General features: G+C 41.3%; 1 protein-coding gene across 1 annotated transcript; it reads right to left on the minus strand.

Moving 5' to 3' along the window:
• Window positions 1-289: 289 nt before the first annotated feature.
• On the minus strand, window positions 290-13605 carry LOC106621608 (protein DOP1 homolog). Its single transcript, XM_070108415.1, has 11 exons — window positions 13294-13605; window positions 11869-12122; window positions 10432-10613; window positions 9413-10346; window positions 8996-9315; window positions 8578-8914; window positions 7554-8503; window positions 2632-7496; window positions 2091-2286; window positions 1678-2023; window positions 290-1612 (listed from the first exon to the last, which is right to left on the minus strand). The coding sequence occupies exons 2-11, from the start codon at window positions 12019-12021 to the stop codon at window positions 1391-1393; spliced, it is 8505 nt and encodes a 2834-aa protein (XP_069964516.1). The 5' UTR covers window positions 12022-12122; window positions 13294-13605; the 3' UTR covers window positions 290-1390.
• Between the last annotated feature and the right edge of the window lie 3190 nt (window positions 13606-16795).

Consider the following 16795-nt stretch of genomic DNA (forward strand, 5'->3'; position numbering starts at 1 on the left):
TTATGTAATAATCTCATATACCCAACAAGAATGAAATACTCACTCGCGCACACATACATATAATATTTGTTGCATTCATTTCGTTGATACAATACTCTGCAGTAAATAAATTCACGCCTACGCAGCGTATATGTGTTAGTATTGTCTTATTATTGTAGATGGCAAAGGTTAACAGTACCACATTGAGCGGTCAACGATATTCACATGCACTTGCTAGAAACTCCCACAGCCACGGCACCCCTTACAGTCCACATAATAGCGCAGACTAAAGTCAATTGAATACACAAAGTTTTTATTTAACAAACATAATTGCACACAGTGACAATTGATGAGGCAATGGGGTGGTGAGGGGCTGTATTGAATGCATGCTTTGTTTGTTTTTGTTTATATTTGTGATTCATTGCAAACTTCACCGCCAACACCAACACCAACATTGACACCATCCGTCTTTCAGCTACTTTATTGTACACGTTTCATTAACATCATCATTTTCTTCTTTTTCATCGTCTCTTTGTTCTCTATTTTCATCATCCTCATCTTTTTTTTCAATTTTCTTAATCGTCATCATCTTTATTCATATCTTTTTCATCATCATAATCATCTTCTCTACCGTCATTACATTTTTCTGATTTTCTGTTTCATCATTTTCTCTTCGTTTAAAATTCTATCATTCAAATAGTAAGCTGTGGTCTTTGCTTTGCCAACAATTTTACACTGCTGAGCAAAAACTCGAAACAACACTCTATGCATGTATGTGTGTATGTATTATATATATTTTTTTCTTTATATGTATGCAATTAATTAATGTAGGTATGTATAAGGATATCATAATAATGCAGCGCATGCGCAAATACGCCATTTATCGCATCTTTTATAATATTTTTTTCTTTCTTTTTGCATATTAGCTAATAGTAATTAATTATATAAATACAGGGCGTTAATATTGGTAGGTATAATTAGTGTGTGTGTGTGTGTTATTTTCCTTTCTTTCTTTCTTTGTTTCCTTATAGCCATTAAGCTTAAAAGTCATTAAAAGTGTGGTCCGCTTCGCTTGATCTAATACATTTATGCCCTCTCGCACTACTTAACGCAAATTCACCGTTATTCTAGCACTAGGTTCTAGGTTTTCCACTTTTTCACCTGTTGCTGGCCTTTACTTTACTCAAACATAGAATGGGAAATTACTTTTTTTAGTTGTAGTTGTTGTGGTGCTGTGATTAATGCCGAGCGTGTAGCTCGTCTCTGCATGCGTCGACTGTTGGTGCTGCTGTTGTTGTTGCTGGTGATAATGCAATAGTTTGAAGTGACAAGCCGCTGTGACGCGACTGCTGAAAGCGCTACCGCTCGACTCCAGTTCGCCGGCAACTTCACGGATCGCCGTCACTAATTTTCACCTAGGCGTTGTGCTGGTCGGCATCTTCTCAAGAAAATCCTTAGCTAGCACATCCTCAATTTCGGCCAAACAGCTGGCCACCTCCTTGTCGATATCAGCGTGGTTGTGTGGATTGGGACAATTGACGCTCAGTGTTGAGAAGAAACCGTATAGATCTTGCAGCGAATGGATTTGCTGGAAGGTGAGCATTAGATGGCGGCCACGTTTTACATTGTTGGTCTACGTTGCAAGAAAAAATAAATAAATTAAAAGTTATAATCACCAAGTGACTTTTCGATACTTACCGGCGAATGTACTGCATACTTCATGTCCATCAATCGTCCGATGCGTCGTATGTGCGGCACATAGATTGTCGTTGGCAATGTGGCTGTTGTCATCAGCTCATCACTGCTGCCATTCATAATCGGCACCTCCTCGTGCACATCGAATTCGGTGCCCACGAAAGCCCAACGGTACATTTGGAAATGTGGCAAATTGGTCGCCGGCAGCACACAGCCTAATTCAAGCAGCTTCGACGCTTCCAGCTGCACTGAGCGCCAGTGTGTCACCTGATTTTGTGAACTCAAACCATTGCTGGAGGAATTTGATGACCACGAAACGTCCATGCCAGAGAGTAAACGCATTTGTTGACTGTCGGTTGTATCGTGAAACAACAATAATTAAACTGATTCTTTTTATTTTACCGAGAAAAACTCACCTCAAGTCCTCGCCATCGGATTTCAACTCTTGCTCCATAGCCAAGAACACATGCACCATCTCGGCAATTATAATGGGCCACAAGGATGTCACGTGATCAGCTGACATGCGTAGCAGGAGTACACGGAAGCAAAGAAAAACGGCTGCCTGCACGGATGGCACCATGGAAAGTAGGCGTAAGCTGTTCGCCAGTTGTTCTGTGGAAGAGATGAATTTTGTGAAATTGGAAATTCATAATCTAAGGGGTTTGGGGAACAATAAAATCAATGTCACACTAGTCTTCGAATTCGTTTTCATTTTCATATTTGTTTTTAGTCCCTATCAAATACTATTTAATAAAATACATCGCGAATTTGAATGAATATATCTAATATACTTTTACAAATCGCCTAAATGTAGGCAATATTTTAAATATGATCTCAAAAAAATATGCATTGCCTAAATTTAGGTGCTAAATAAACTTTCTCTAAAATTTCCACCCTTCGAAAGCACCCTAAAGGTAGACAATACATTAATGCGACTTTTACTTAATATCAACTGACCTTGTATTTCGGGCATATACTTGTGGTACTGATCGAATTCACTGCAGAATATCACAAATGCCAAACGTTTCAACAACATTGAGCGCTGCTCATACTCCTGCTCGCGCGACGTGAAGATATTTAAACTGCCGGTTTGCGTTAGAGAGACGCGGCTCATCAGTTCGCGGAATGTTGTATTGTCGTAAGTCATGAGACTGTCCATAATTTGCTTCCAGAAACTCAGACAGGAAATATCTAACTGGAAAAAGGTATTATCCAGCAACAGATCGAGCATGTCCTTGCGCCACGCCTTGCGTGTATACTGATAGCCACTGAGGCTTGCCAAAAGACTGGAGCAGGCATAGAAGGAGGGCACATTGCGCGCTGTGTGATTTTTCAGATATGGCGTAATGTTGTACAACAACGTTGTTATTATATTCACTACCTTATCCTTCTCCTGCGAGCCATACGCGACATCCAGCAAATTAGCTAAGGTAGCCGCTAAAACGCTTTGCGCTTGCACGGCATACTGTTGCTGCTGACCACCGATGCTATCGCGTAGACTACCCTCTGAGGTGATTGGCGAGATGTCCTCTTTGACAGCGAGGTTACGGCGCAACCAAGTGGTTTGTTCCAAACAAGAACCGGCCACATTCGACAGCGAGTCGACCAGCCGCGCGGTGACGTCATGCATGTCACGTATGTCTTTTTTGTCGGGAAACGGCATTTGCGGACAACGTTGCACAAATTCATTGAGCAACATCAGCAATACAAATTGTGCTGCTGGCGTGAGGTTGAGACAATCGCGCAGTAGCGCCAATAGAGAGCTCCACGAATCGCCAAGTTGTGGCGCAGGCGCGGACTTCATGTAAAAATAGAATAATTCTAAAGCGCTCACTTCGATGGTGAGGTGCACGGGTGGTCGATGTATGGGCGGCGGATTGCGCACCACTTGATGTAGTGTTTGTACGAATGAGTCCATCGGCATAACGCGTATGCTGGAGACAAGCGTAACGAGACTCAATTGCTCGGCGCATGCCTGTGGCGCCGAATTGCGTAGATACTGTTCGGGTATGCTGAGTGAAGAGAGTGGTTTGGCGCGCTTGGCGTACGCTTCACCGCGCTCTTGCCAGGTAACTGCGACAGCAGCAAGGAAGTTGGCGCCATGATGCAACGACACCGGCGATAGGAATTCCATTAGCTGTTGCTTCACCGGACGCACTTGACCCAATTCACTATCCCAGACGGCCGCAACGCTGGTAACGATACGCGAGAGATGTGAAAGCACGGCATTGCGCGCAGCTAGCAACTGTGGATTGCGTGGCGCCTGCGCCTCCGAGGATTGTGATGTGGCGGCGGCGGCCGCAGCAGCGCTGGACAGGAATGAATGTACAATGCTGTTGAGCAATTGGCCGGTATTGGAGCTCTGCGCTGAGACGCTGGTCTGTGGGTAGGCCTGATTGAAGAGATGTGAGAGCGTGGTCTGTTGTGTGTTGTCGAGCAGACAATAGTGACAGAGTATAGTGATGGCTTCTAGCTGTGAGACTACGTAGTCTGGTGGAAAGCCGCTCTGCTCCTTCAACGACAATTTCGCTATACGATCAATATTGTGACAAAGCTGATGTACGACGCTGATGACGATGTTTGTAAGCGAGCCGCAGCTGAAACAATTCAACGATGCAGTCACCAAATCGGTCCAGTTGCGGTGTAAATGCCGCAACTGATCATTCTGTAGCGCACTTAGCACCGCGGCGAGAAACATCGGCTGCTGACTGATCAAACAACTGGGCAAGTATTTGACATTTGTGACGCTTGCTTCGCCGCCAATGTTGGACAGACGCGTCGGTGATATATTGCCCGAGGTGTCTTCCTTGCTGCTACCAGCGCCGTTTGCGTTAGCGCCATTGCTCTCTTGTTTCAGCAGCTGTACTTCATATTCAAGTTTTATCACAGACATGAGTAGGCGTAGCAGCTGTAATTGCAGCGATTCAGCATGCAATTGATCATCTTGGGGATTGTTGAAATTCAGTATGCGCGCAGGCAGCGTATCTGACGCGCGTGATTTCTGCTGACGCTGTTGGCCGCTAAACATGCTCACCGATGCGTTGAGACAATGTAGTATCACTTTTTGTAGTTTGCAACGCGCCATCAGGTCGGCGATGTAATATGCCAGCCCCTTGCCCATGCCGCGCACGATATCTATTAGCTCAGCGCATATAAGTGAGAGCAGCTCAACGCTCTCCAACTGCACGCGACAGTTGCCCATTACATCTTCGGCGTTGGGAGCGTCGGCGGCGCTATCTGCATAACGCGCTTCATGATGAAAGAAACCGCGCGCATAATAGAGACAGATTGTGACCAACACCTCTAGATGCATGCAGGCGCGATAGCTTTGCGCGTACTCGGTGTTATTGATGCTGCCCGTAAAGCCTTTGCCCTGCATGCATTTGCGATGACGTATCAGCAGCTGTTTCAATGTGCCACTGGCCACGGAGGTGGTGATCGACAGACAGAGAAAAGTGCGCGTGTCACAGGTGATGATGTTGCGTAGCGTTTGGAATGCGTACAACGTTTGTTTTGTGTCGTAAGCGCCACTGGCGTAGATGAGCATATGCTGATAGTAGCTGGGCATTTGGTCGGTGACCAGGCGGGCGGATATATCACCCGCGCTTATGCTTGAATTGCCGCTCTTCATTGATGAACGCTTACTACCACCATCGCCGCCACCGTTGCCATTCTGTTGCTGCTGTTGTGCGGCGGCGGCATTTTGACGTAAAATCTGCAAATTCTGTTTGCTCTTTTCCAGTGTTTCCTGTGTAAGTGCCCATTCGGATTTCGGTTGGCTGGGCTTCTGACTTGTCTCCAAACTGAGCGTGCGCCGTTTATCCTCAACATTTATAGTGGACGCGGTTGTGAGCGAATTGGATTGTGAGCGCGACTCGTACAGCTCCTCATCATCGTCGTCGCTTTGCAGTGAATTGCATGTAATGGGCTCCTCCTGCAGACTGTGCGGTCCGGCCAGTCCAGAGTAACTGTTGTTGCTATCCGTTGAAGTCTTCGAAATGCAGCTCATGCGTTTCTTATCACTGCTGCCGGGTGACTTTTTGCCCGCGCCATGTTTTTTCTTATTCAATTTTGTTGTGCCATGTGCGCGCTTATGCTTGCCGCTGCCCGCGTTACTTTGCTGCTGTGTTTGTGGCGGTGTATCAATTGGCTGCGCGGACATTTGCGCTCCTAAATCTTTGAGTGTTGTCTCTGCAGCTGCGGTATCGTTGGCGCTGCCATTATTGGTGCTGAAATATTCATCAGCTGCATGCGCCGAGTCATCCAGTATACCAGAAATTTGTGTTGGCGCGCCCAATGAAGAATGTTCGTCTGTAGTTGACGTGACCGAAGCTAAGCTCGAATCACCAGGCGTTTTCTCACGCGTTAGCCGATACGTTTTGCGATTCTTCGTGCGTTCGTGTTGTGACAACAACTCAGTTACGCGTTCGCAGTCGCCGACGAAACGTTTGAGATTGCCGCCAACAGTTGTATTGCCATTACCAACGACACCAACACTGGAGCTGATCGTCAGGCTGTCGTCCTTCTCTACGCTTGTTTCGCGATTTTCCGATTCAGAATCGAACATGCTGCTCTCCGAGTCATCCGTGTAGTCGTGTTCGAAGTCATGCGCGTCCAACTCTTCCTTATCATCGTCCTCCTCTTCGGCGGCATCGTCATCCTCAACTGCGCTCTTCACACTTTGTGACTGCTCTGCTGGCTTTGTTATGGAATGTGCATCACTTTTCGAAGTCAACTCGTGCATTTCGCACTCTGTCTCATTGTCTTCAGCATCATCGAAATCCGGCGAATTATCTAGCGGATTGACTATGAGCCCTATGGTGGCGTCTGGTAGTTCTGCAGCAGCTATAGTTTGTGTGGGCGTTTTGTCGCTCAAAAAATTCGATGTTTTATTTTTGCTACTCAAAGCTACACCGAAAATCTTCTTGTGGAAACTACGTATTGGACTGCGTTTCTTGTGGCTCGAGGTGTCCATGTGATACTTGATATTGCCATACTCAGAACTGATGGCATAAATATCACGTTCCAGCGAATTGTCGCTCTGCGCGCCGCCCAACTGTAGCTTGTCGCTCGCCTTTGTTTGCCCGTTACCTTCTTCGCTGCGTTCCTGTTCCAGCACGTGCAAATGCATAATGCCAATACGTTTCGTCTGTGGACCAAGTAGTATTTTGTAGAGCGGCTTAATGAGACGCGGCAAATCACCACGCAGCAAAGCGGACTGTAGCCATTTGGTGACACAAGTGCGCACAGACATATATTGCGGCAGCGCCAGAGTATCCAACACTTTTAACAGCGTTTTTTCGAAACCCTTGGAGGGCTGTTTGTCACGCCCCAAATGCCAGAGGAGCTCAAACTTGCGAAAACTCTTCGATTCACTCTCTTTTAGCTGCTCAATGGCAGCGCGCGCCACTGGACGCGCGGGTGAAGCGCACACCAATTGCACATCACGCGCGCGATCGTAACGGTAATTACGTAGCGCAGTTTGCGGCAACATACTACTGTATTGTTCGCCCCAGCTGGCAGCTGCCAAGGCATCGGCGGCGGCAAATTGTTGATGCATGCTATGCGCATACATACGATTGCCGATGATGGTCTCCACCAGGCCGCTCTCCAAGCAATTATGCAGCTGATAGAGCAACGAGGTGATCTGCGCCGGATCAACGCCCGGTTCACCCAAGTAATTCCACAACACGGAGGTGATCAGCTGAAAAATGCGCGTTTTATGTTCAATATAGCTGACGTGACCGAATTTGAGCAGTGGCAGCATTACCACAAAGGTCACGCCGGGGCTGGTGGTGTGTTCGATTTGAGACTTGAGTAGGCTGGAAAAGTAAAAATTTATATTTTTTTTTTTTTTTTGTATATTATACTTCACATACCTAATTAAATCGAAGAGCGTCGTGATCGCAGCTATCTGCATTTCTTTATCGCTTTGCGTATACGCCGTGACCAGGCAGAGAACCTTCAACCAACTCGGTATCTCTTTGTCATTCTTATCCAACACAATATTCTTATTGCAATTGGGGAATGTGGACATTTCTACGAGCAAATTTGCTGCCAATTTTATAGCGCTACGCAAACTATTCGATACACGTAAATCCATTAGCGTTTGTATGCGTCGTTCGGTTCTGTCATCGCATGTCACTTGCGTCTCATCGCCCTCATCGCTCGCATCGCTGGTGGTTGAATCAGTGCCGGTGCCTGCAGTTGTGGCTTTAGTCTGTCCCAACGAGCGATTTAGTAAGCTATGCAGCTGTTTGGAACGACTCATTACATTAACGCGCAGCGTGTCAAAGAGTCGTTCGATTTCTACGAGCCGTTCAGGGCTTGCGTCTTCATAGATCTGCTCATTTTGAAAAATATGCTCCACACTAAGCGGCTGTTCACGTTCTACTTCGACTTTAATGCGACATTTCTCCTCGTCCACTGCAGTGGCGCGTTTAATTTGCAAAACGTGACGTGTCAAATAGAGTTCGAAGAAAATCTCATATTGTCTAATGCATTTTTCTAGTATTGAGAATTCTTCTTCGTTGTTAGCATTAGCTTCGTTATAGTCGAAAATCAATTCCTCCACACGATCTTTGGCTAACTGCTCGGTGGCTGGTGCGCTCTTTGGCAAATCGTCGGTTTCATCCTGGGTTTTCAGTAAAGCTGGATCGAGTGATTTGGGTCCGGTGAGTGCGATGTCCTTGGGACGTGTCTTCTTGGGACTGGTGCGTATGCGCATATATGGTTTTGTGGCTTTCGATTTTAATTTTTTAATGCTCAATGGCGTATCCAAGTCGGAGGAGGATTGTGGCTCGATAATTTGTCCAGTGTCGGGGCAAATCTGTGTGTGTGAGTGGAAAAAGAAAATTTACTTTAATTTATAAATATTCGTTCATAATTTGGTGCATTTCAAACCTCTTTATCCAGTTCTGATAGCTTTGATGTGGATTTGGCCTTCTTCTTCTTTGGACTTTTACGCTCCATATGCTGATTGGAGTTCGAGCGTCGCATTGGCGGCTCGGTATAAGCATAAACGCCCTTATTTTTGCCATGCTGTGACATGCCATTGCTGTCGTCACCCGAAAAATGGTTTAACTTCGAATCGGATTTGCTCTTCTCTAGCGCATACATAGCGCCAGCAACTTGCGCAATTGATGTATTCTTCAGTACGCTTTTATTGGCATTACTAGCTTTTTCATCGGAGGATGAGTAGTAGCCGTGATTGGTGCGTGGCACGAGCTTTATGGGGCTACTGTATAAAGAGATGTGCATAAAATGTTAAAAATATTTTGAAATATATGCATATTTTTTAGGTTATAGAAATGTAACTTACGTAATCATCGGCTGCACGCGTGAAACAATTTTCATGCATAGCTTCAGTGAAGCATTTACTTCATCACTACTTATATTGTCTAGATGTATGGTGAGCATCTGTGTGATAGCTAGAAATACTTTTGGCAAATAAATGCGCGTCGTTTCATTGTACATTTCCAAGGAGATGGTTTCTAGTAAAAATTCGGTAAGATAGCATATTTCGACCAGACTAGGATCGCCAGAGCCGACTTCACATTGAAATTTCGTTTCATTGCTGCTGCGCGAAATGCTACGTGATAATTTTCCTCTCGATTGTGAGCGAGTCATGAATTTGTTGGTCTAAAAAATAGCGAATATTAAAATATAGGTTAGGTTGAATATAACTTATAAACCGAGCAGGTTTTTTGAACAATCAGTCTCATTTACACCTTCTCACCTTCTTGCACGACTTGTCATACATGCTCGTCATAAAACTCCAAATATAAACTGGGTCGAATGTGGCAAATAGTAGATTGGCCGACTTCACCACCTCCGAATTGCTGCTGCTCGACAACGACATGGTGCGTATAATATCGCAGAGCACATGATCCAGCACAGCGCTACCAATTTCCGCTTTATCCAAGAGTGAAACCATTATACGATATGGCTTCACATCCACTGGGTTGCTCTCCAAACTGAATTTCAGCGTACATATCAAAGATTTTATGACAATATGTTTCGAATGCTTCTCAAAATATGTTTCCGTCTCTGCGGGCGCGCCATCTAGTGAAGTTGTGTCATAAGTAGGTGAATTCTTAGCCACCTCACTGCCAAGCAACCAAGAATATAAGCGGCGATTCAGTGACATATCACGTCGTAAAATTGTATTCAAACCATTCGTAACCAATTTGATGAGATCCGCTTCGGTTAGGTAGATGGTATGCATGGGAAAGCCGAGTAGTAGAAATTCTAATGTATTACGTTGTACTAAAATAACGCTATCATTGAGGCAAGCGCATAGGCCGGACATCATAATATCACGATTGTGTCCCATAATAAATACTTGCTCCTGCATGCTCAAGCGTTTGTTGAAGTGCTCGAGTAGATAGGTGACCGCAGGCAAGCGTATTGAAGCATTTGTCGCCATACATTCCCAGAGCACAGTGTAAAAGTGTGTCGGATTGACAGCAGTGCAAACTTGCGTAAGTAAGGAATTCGTGCGATCGAAATGATCCAAGCCATTCTCATAGCCGGGCAGTACACCGCTGAGGAAACCACTAAGCGCTGGGCGTAACTTATCGCCCAGTGGCACAAAGTAGGTTTCATAAATGCCTAATAGTGCAGGACGCACATTCATTGCCGCATAGCCGAGTAGTGGGAAGAGGCCGGCACTGGTGGAAAGTAAGAAAGAATTGAAATGTAAAAAAATAAAAAGAATAATAATATTTTGTATGATGTAAAGTCAATGCCTCGAACCTGTATATGAAAAGCTCTTGCGCCAAACGCTCTGCGCCCGTTTTGCCGAAGATAACATCGTAGGTCTCCAGTGCTTTTAAATGCACACCAGATGGCAGTGCTGGATGCATGCATTGCGCCAAACGTTTTGAGATTTTTATGCGACGCGGAATTACTTGATATTGTGTATTGCCGGATATTGCCTGCAGGGAAATGTACATAAAAAATATATAGAATATTGTAGTTGAATGTCTGATAAAATTACCAAGTTCAAAAATTATAACACCATACGGGTAATTTATATGCACATATGTATGTCCACATTTGTAATTATAAAACAATTATCGTTGATTTGAAAAAAAAAAAAATAATAATAATAATAATAAGAAACCACAGCAAAGCGCACATACATTTTTATCAGTTTTCAGTATGTGTGTCTATATGTGTTTATTTCAACAGCTCGAATAATGAACCGACGTGTCCATGTATGCTTAGTAACAGCATTTTGCTGACCTTTAACTTGTTTTTCTGATTTTTTCTCACTTATCACCACCCATTTTCGTAAATTACCAAATTTACTTTAAAACAACGAAATTCTTTATCGTCTGCAGTAGCTGTTTGGCAATACAAAGTAACGTTAAACTTGTGAACTGATAAGATGTAGCAGTTTCAGTGACCCGATGTTGTAAGCCATGCAAATTTGAAGAAATGAGTTTTACTCATAATACTATCAGTCAATAATAAATAATACATTTAATTTGTATCAATTAATATTTATTCAGGATTTTTATTTATAGCTCTGATGCGTCAGTGTAGATAAATAATTTCGACTTCTATTTATATGAGTATGTGGTTTAGTAATTAATTTACACTGACCATACTTTATCACAAACAAGAAAAACCGTTAACATCGGCTGCATCGAAGCTTTAATGTTCTGTACATGTGTATTATAGCCCAAAAGGATATAAAAAGATCTTGATTCTGATCAGTCAGTTTACCGTGTCTTGTCAATTAAAAATATCTTAGTAATATACTTGTATTTAATATATAACTAGCAGCATGTATGATATATTTAACCATCAGTTGTTATGCGTTAAAATTTATTACTCATCCAGCAAAATGAGATATAGTTTGAGGCTATTTGTCATTAAAGGGGGAAGTCACAAAAGCAATGTAATATATTTCATGTTTTCGTGAAGCACGTTTTATTATCAATATTGCTACTTATTATCGTTATGTATATAAATAAATAACTGTATATGAGTCAGTTGTAAATTATCAGCACATTTATCTACATTTAATTTGTACAATACCTTCAGCCTACTGTCAAGCAAATAAATATTTGCAACGCATTGCATTGTTTACATATGACTTCCTCTTTAATACATTTGAAATTGACGTTTGACCAAATATTATGACTTATGTAATACAATCAGCGTATGTTCACATTATGTTACCTTGCTAAGCTTGCCAAGCGCCGATATAAGGTCAGCCCATTCGCTTGAATATTCAAAGTTTCGTAACGCTTTATCAATATTTGACATATAATTACGATATTTCCCTTCCGCCAGCAATTTCTTCTCCTCCATCAAAGCATCGGCTGTATCCATTTTTCATTTGCTATTTTTATTATCTTTCCAATTGTTGAATAAAATTTCCAAGGAAATTAAATGTGATGCTTGTTGTTGAGTGATTTATATTTGTGGTAAACCTGTAATAATAAAGTAATTAATTATAAAACATATATGTAATAATGCAAATATAAAATATGCAAATAAGATTTCAAAGTACATAAAATCAGTTGAGTGGATTTTTACTAGTATATTCTAATATGTCTATAGTCGTGGGAGATTTTAAAAATACATATATGACATGACATCTGCTAATTCCCACATTACTTCAAATTCCTGTAAAGGGAACATATACGTAGTATGTAATGCATCAATTGTTGCAACTAAAATAAAAGTTTATAGAAAAATCGATTGACATTGAACTCTGCCATTTGCAGATTTACATTACAGAAGAACACTTGTTGCATTGTGGCGTGTGCAACGTCAATTCAATTATGCCACTCCATTACGTCCATAACAACCACATTGTGAATACATTTATTCCATTTATTCGTATTGTTAATGTTGTGTGCAGTCTTTTGGAATTTCTAAATTTTGATTACTTACAACACATTTTCTTAGTTTACTTTTCAATTACGTGGTTCTTAGTTACTATTCCAGTGGCTGCTGCTTTGTGATAAATGAAATTTACATGTACAAGCAATATATATGTGTTTCCCCGTAGTAGTATCATAGTTTCACTAGATCAGCGATAAATTAGTAGTGTTGTTCACATATGGCACGAATCGCAGCGTCGAGCATTCACTCGAATTCAAACGAACTGTTTTGTGTGTGAGTTTGCTTTCGATTGTTGCGAATTTAATTCTATCGCTCAGTCGATCGAGCGGTTGTTTATTTACTTCATTACGTTTTGTTCTCAACACAACCACTAGATCCATGTAAATATCCGCAATTTCCTTGTGTGGGTAACATTTATGTTTGAATATTTTTGTTTGTTAATTCGTGTTGCATGTATTTTGCTCTGCTTTCGTTTTGAACTCCCCGCCCCCACTTGAAATGTGGTGTTTGCCATTAACTTATATGTCGCAGCAAGTGTGGCTGTGTGTAAAGTGTACAAATTAATGGAAAGTGAGACCAAAAGTTAATGTTGCTTCTAAAGGGGCAAGCCAACCTCCATCACTAACCACCAGATATATGTCTCGTTTGGAACTTAACAACAACAACAACTTCTTTGTTAGAGTCTGCCCATAGCAATGGTTGTTGTTCTATTCAAGTTGTAGGTGCTGTTGTTCCATCGTAAATCTACTTTACCTTTACTGCGTTGTTGCCGATGACACACCAGTCAATGCCAACCCAATTTACAACTTTCAAGTATTATTTTTTAGTTTTACTTCACTTTTTCTTTCTTTCAATTTGCCAAATCCATAAAGTTTTCAACTCATCCTACTTTTACATTAAAATGCTTTTCCACCTGCAAAATATGTTGCAATTCCTAAAGTTTTAACTAAATTGTATTTGTATCACATAATTGTGGCTTTCGATTATCGTTTTTTCGCAAGAAATGTAAAATTTGCAACGATTGCAACAACTTCGAAGTGGAAAACAGTGAAAAAATCTGAATGTATATTCACTGACGTAGAATAATCTGTTTGACAAGTATGAACAGTGCTGCCCAGTTCGAACAACTGTGGTTGACGTTGCCAATGGTGTTGTTTGGTGAAATAATAATTATGATTTGGTGATTTTGAATATATTTATGTGGAGAATTTCAAATTAGTCGTAGAGCCCGTACAGTAGATTAGCAGAGAGCTTCAACGGTCTAAGCTCTCAATCAGGCGACATAACATTCGGAATATTAAAGCTATTTTATGCACCTAAAGCTACAAAACAAAAAACAAAAGAAATAACGACTACCTGCGTATAATGTTCTCTCCGCAAAAGATGTACTGACCATCGTATATTTAACCAGAGAAGAAGTTTGAATTGAGATTGGAAAGGCAAAAGCTTTCTTAGCTTATCTATAGACCAAAGGGAATATTGATTTTAAAAAATTAACAACACAGGAAGATATTAATTTACTGAGGTCCTCAAAAACCCCCGGCAACAAAGAATAATCATATACATTTTGTTTTAAATAGTGAAGGTTACTTCTGACAGTTTTTCATTATCTCAAATAAAAAACTAAAATTGCTCAGATATCTTAGAATTGGATCTTATAGTCGGCCATGCAATGCTACAAGAAGAAGATAGTGCCATCTTCCATATTTACAGTTATACTAGGGGGACTATCTGAGTTATGTGAGTGGTCGATAGTTATCGGTTGTTCCTTCTGTTCAAATATCGGAATCTTAGAAAAATTTTATAGTTTATCCCATTCACCCCTTTCGCCGAAATGTTTGTTGACCTACCCTGGCTTCTATTAGTTTTCATCCCAAGTTTGATGTTCTGGGAGTATATACATTGGCGATGACCGCGAAGAGCTCTAGTTTTTCGGTAGAGTTAAGCTAACCTTAGCAAAATTGCGATATGCATACACTAGTAGCTTTAAAAACGAATTGCCATCTGCGGCTGGTTGAGCCAAACATTGTTTTTGTAAGTTTGTTGTTGATGTTAGAGGTCGGACCTCCATCAGTTGTAGCAGTAATTGCCATTGTCTAACCAAGAGTATCATCACAACTCAAGAAACTCATACCCTTTCACAAATTATTCAACGATTTAATATACAGCCATTGAGGGTATGAAACTGTGTCAAATGCCCACTTAGAAGACATCGCACTAATTATATTATTGCAATTGAAAAAATGTAATGAATGATTTGAAGTACTATCCGCCGCTTGTGAAAAGTATGTATGAATTTCAATTGCTCTTTCTAAATAGACATTAAGCTGTAAAGCTTGGTCAACTACAAATATTCCGAATAGCCTTGAACTGTTTTAATTTCAAACCAATGTGTCCCGTTCGTAAAGAGTTTACTTGAAAATTGTTTTTTTTTTTTTTTTAAATTCATTATCATTACAAAACTACCGAGTCAGCGTCGACTTCGTCCTCTTCTTTCTTACTTTCATTGCAAGCTTGAAAGCGTTAAAGCGCGAGTTCGTGATTTTTTTTTGTGTAAATGAAGTCAAAATAAACCTCAGTTCAGCTGATTTAATGGTCATTCTGTTGTTGTAAAGAGTGCTTTGTTTGTTTGTATTAAGCCAATGGTGGCTACCACACACTCTGGCGCTTTGATTTTGTGCTGTCGTGACTCCTAACGGGTGGCGTGACGTAGTGTCGATTAATCGAATTGGAGCAGAACGTAATGTTTTTGTATTTCTTTATACCTACATATGTATGTATGTGTGTAAATAATGCAGATTTATACGGGAATATTTATCCATTTTATTTTGATTTTATTTCAGATTATGCAATGGCAAGTGCCACTGCGTGCTGCTGATGCAGTTTACGAGTGTTGTGGGGTGCAGCACCTCATATGTTGCGTGATAAATACTAGGTGTCGATACTGTTATTGTACATACATAAGTGATAAACTTATAAAATATCTGTAATAATGGAGGCTGAAATTATGCTGCGTTATGCGACAGGTAGACAGGCAATTGTGCGACTCTATGTGAAAAACAAAAAATAAAATAAAAAAATAGAGTTATTATTACATAAACCTCCCTATAAAAGTGAAATTGACATAAGAATAAAACGTTAACTTCAGCTGCTGCGAAGCTATTTATAATACCCGTCACCAGTGCATATCTTATAGCATAAAGGGGTATAACAAAACATAACCTGGATTTCGATCGGTCAGTTTGATTGGCAGTTATATGCTATAGCGTTTCGATCTGAAAAAAATTGTCCCAGGATTGTGGCGTTGCCTACGATCCTAAACTTCACCTGGTGAATCTGCTCGAAGGAGCATCACTGTATAAGTATTTATCGACCTTTCGTACATAGGGATAGATATTGTAGTCGAAGCTAGGGAGGGAAGCTTGGAGTGGAAATTTTCTGTAAGGAGCAGCAATATTAGCGCTAAGTTCGATAATTTTGCGCTCAAAGCTTGGCGTCTTGCGTTCTAGCACTGGACCAAAGAACCTCGCGTGCGCTTAGCAGGCGCTGGTCGGCGACTTAAAGATTCTTTTGGCTTAGAGTAGAGCGCAGGAGATCTTTTGAATAGTAGGGTTTCCAACTGGACATTGTCCAATAAGCATTCATGCGGTGAGACTAAACATTTTGGCGGTCGTAAGTTGTAAGGAGGTGAGTGCGGTGAAAAAATCCAGGCACTTTCTCCTCCATTGTCCAGACTTTGCAAGGCTGAGGATGAAAAATCTCGGGAGTCTTACTTTCGGCGAACCAGGAGACGTAGCCGAAACAGACCTTAGCCGTCTCAACAAATTTGTGATAGACTCAAACCCCTTTGTCGATTTGTAAGAATCTTATGATCTATTATATAGGAGTTTTAGGTAACACAACGAAATGGCGTTCTAAGCTGCACAAGTGAGATCCCTGTCGACCTCTTAACCTAAACTGAACTCTATATTTTTTTTAAATCCCTGGTCCATACAATGGACATTCACTATTGATAGACATAGCCTCAAAGTTCTATAATATATATAATACTATATTACCTTTCCACGAGCAAAATCCTCACTATGTAATGTACGATATAAAAGTTTTACAGTCAAGTCTGAGTCCATATAGAAAAATATGTACTTATATAGAAGATAGAATGATGACTTTAATAACTCTATAAAGATAATGTTTACCTAGAAAATATTCCCACAAAATAAATGTATTCTTAAGAGCTTCCACTTAGAGGTAAAGC

Source organism: Bactrocera oleae, chromosome 4 (genome assembly GCF_042242935.1).
Source record: "Bactrocera oleae isolate idBacOlea1 chromosome 4, idBacOlea1, whole genome shotgun sequence".
NCBI lineage: Eukaryota > Metazoa > Arthropoda > Insecta > Diptera > Tephritidae > Bactrocera > Bactrocera oleae.

Excerpts from the sequence above, each read along its gene's own strand:
- LOC106621608 (XM_070108415.1), bottom strand. The coding sequence starts at position 12,021 with ATGGATACAGCCGATGCTTTGATGGAGGAGAAGAAATTGCTGGCGGAA. Across the intron at positions 9,316-9,412 it reads ATGACAAGTCGTGCAAGAAG|ACCAACAAATTCATGACTCG; the intron begins GTGAGAAGGTGT and ends GCTATTTTTTAG. Across the intron at positions 8,915-8,995 it reads CGCGTGCAGCCGATGATTAC|TAGCCCCATAAAGCTCGTGC; the intron begins GTAAGTTACATT and ends CTCTTTATACAG.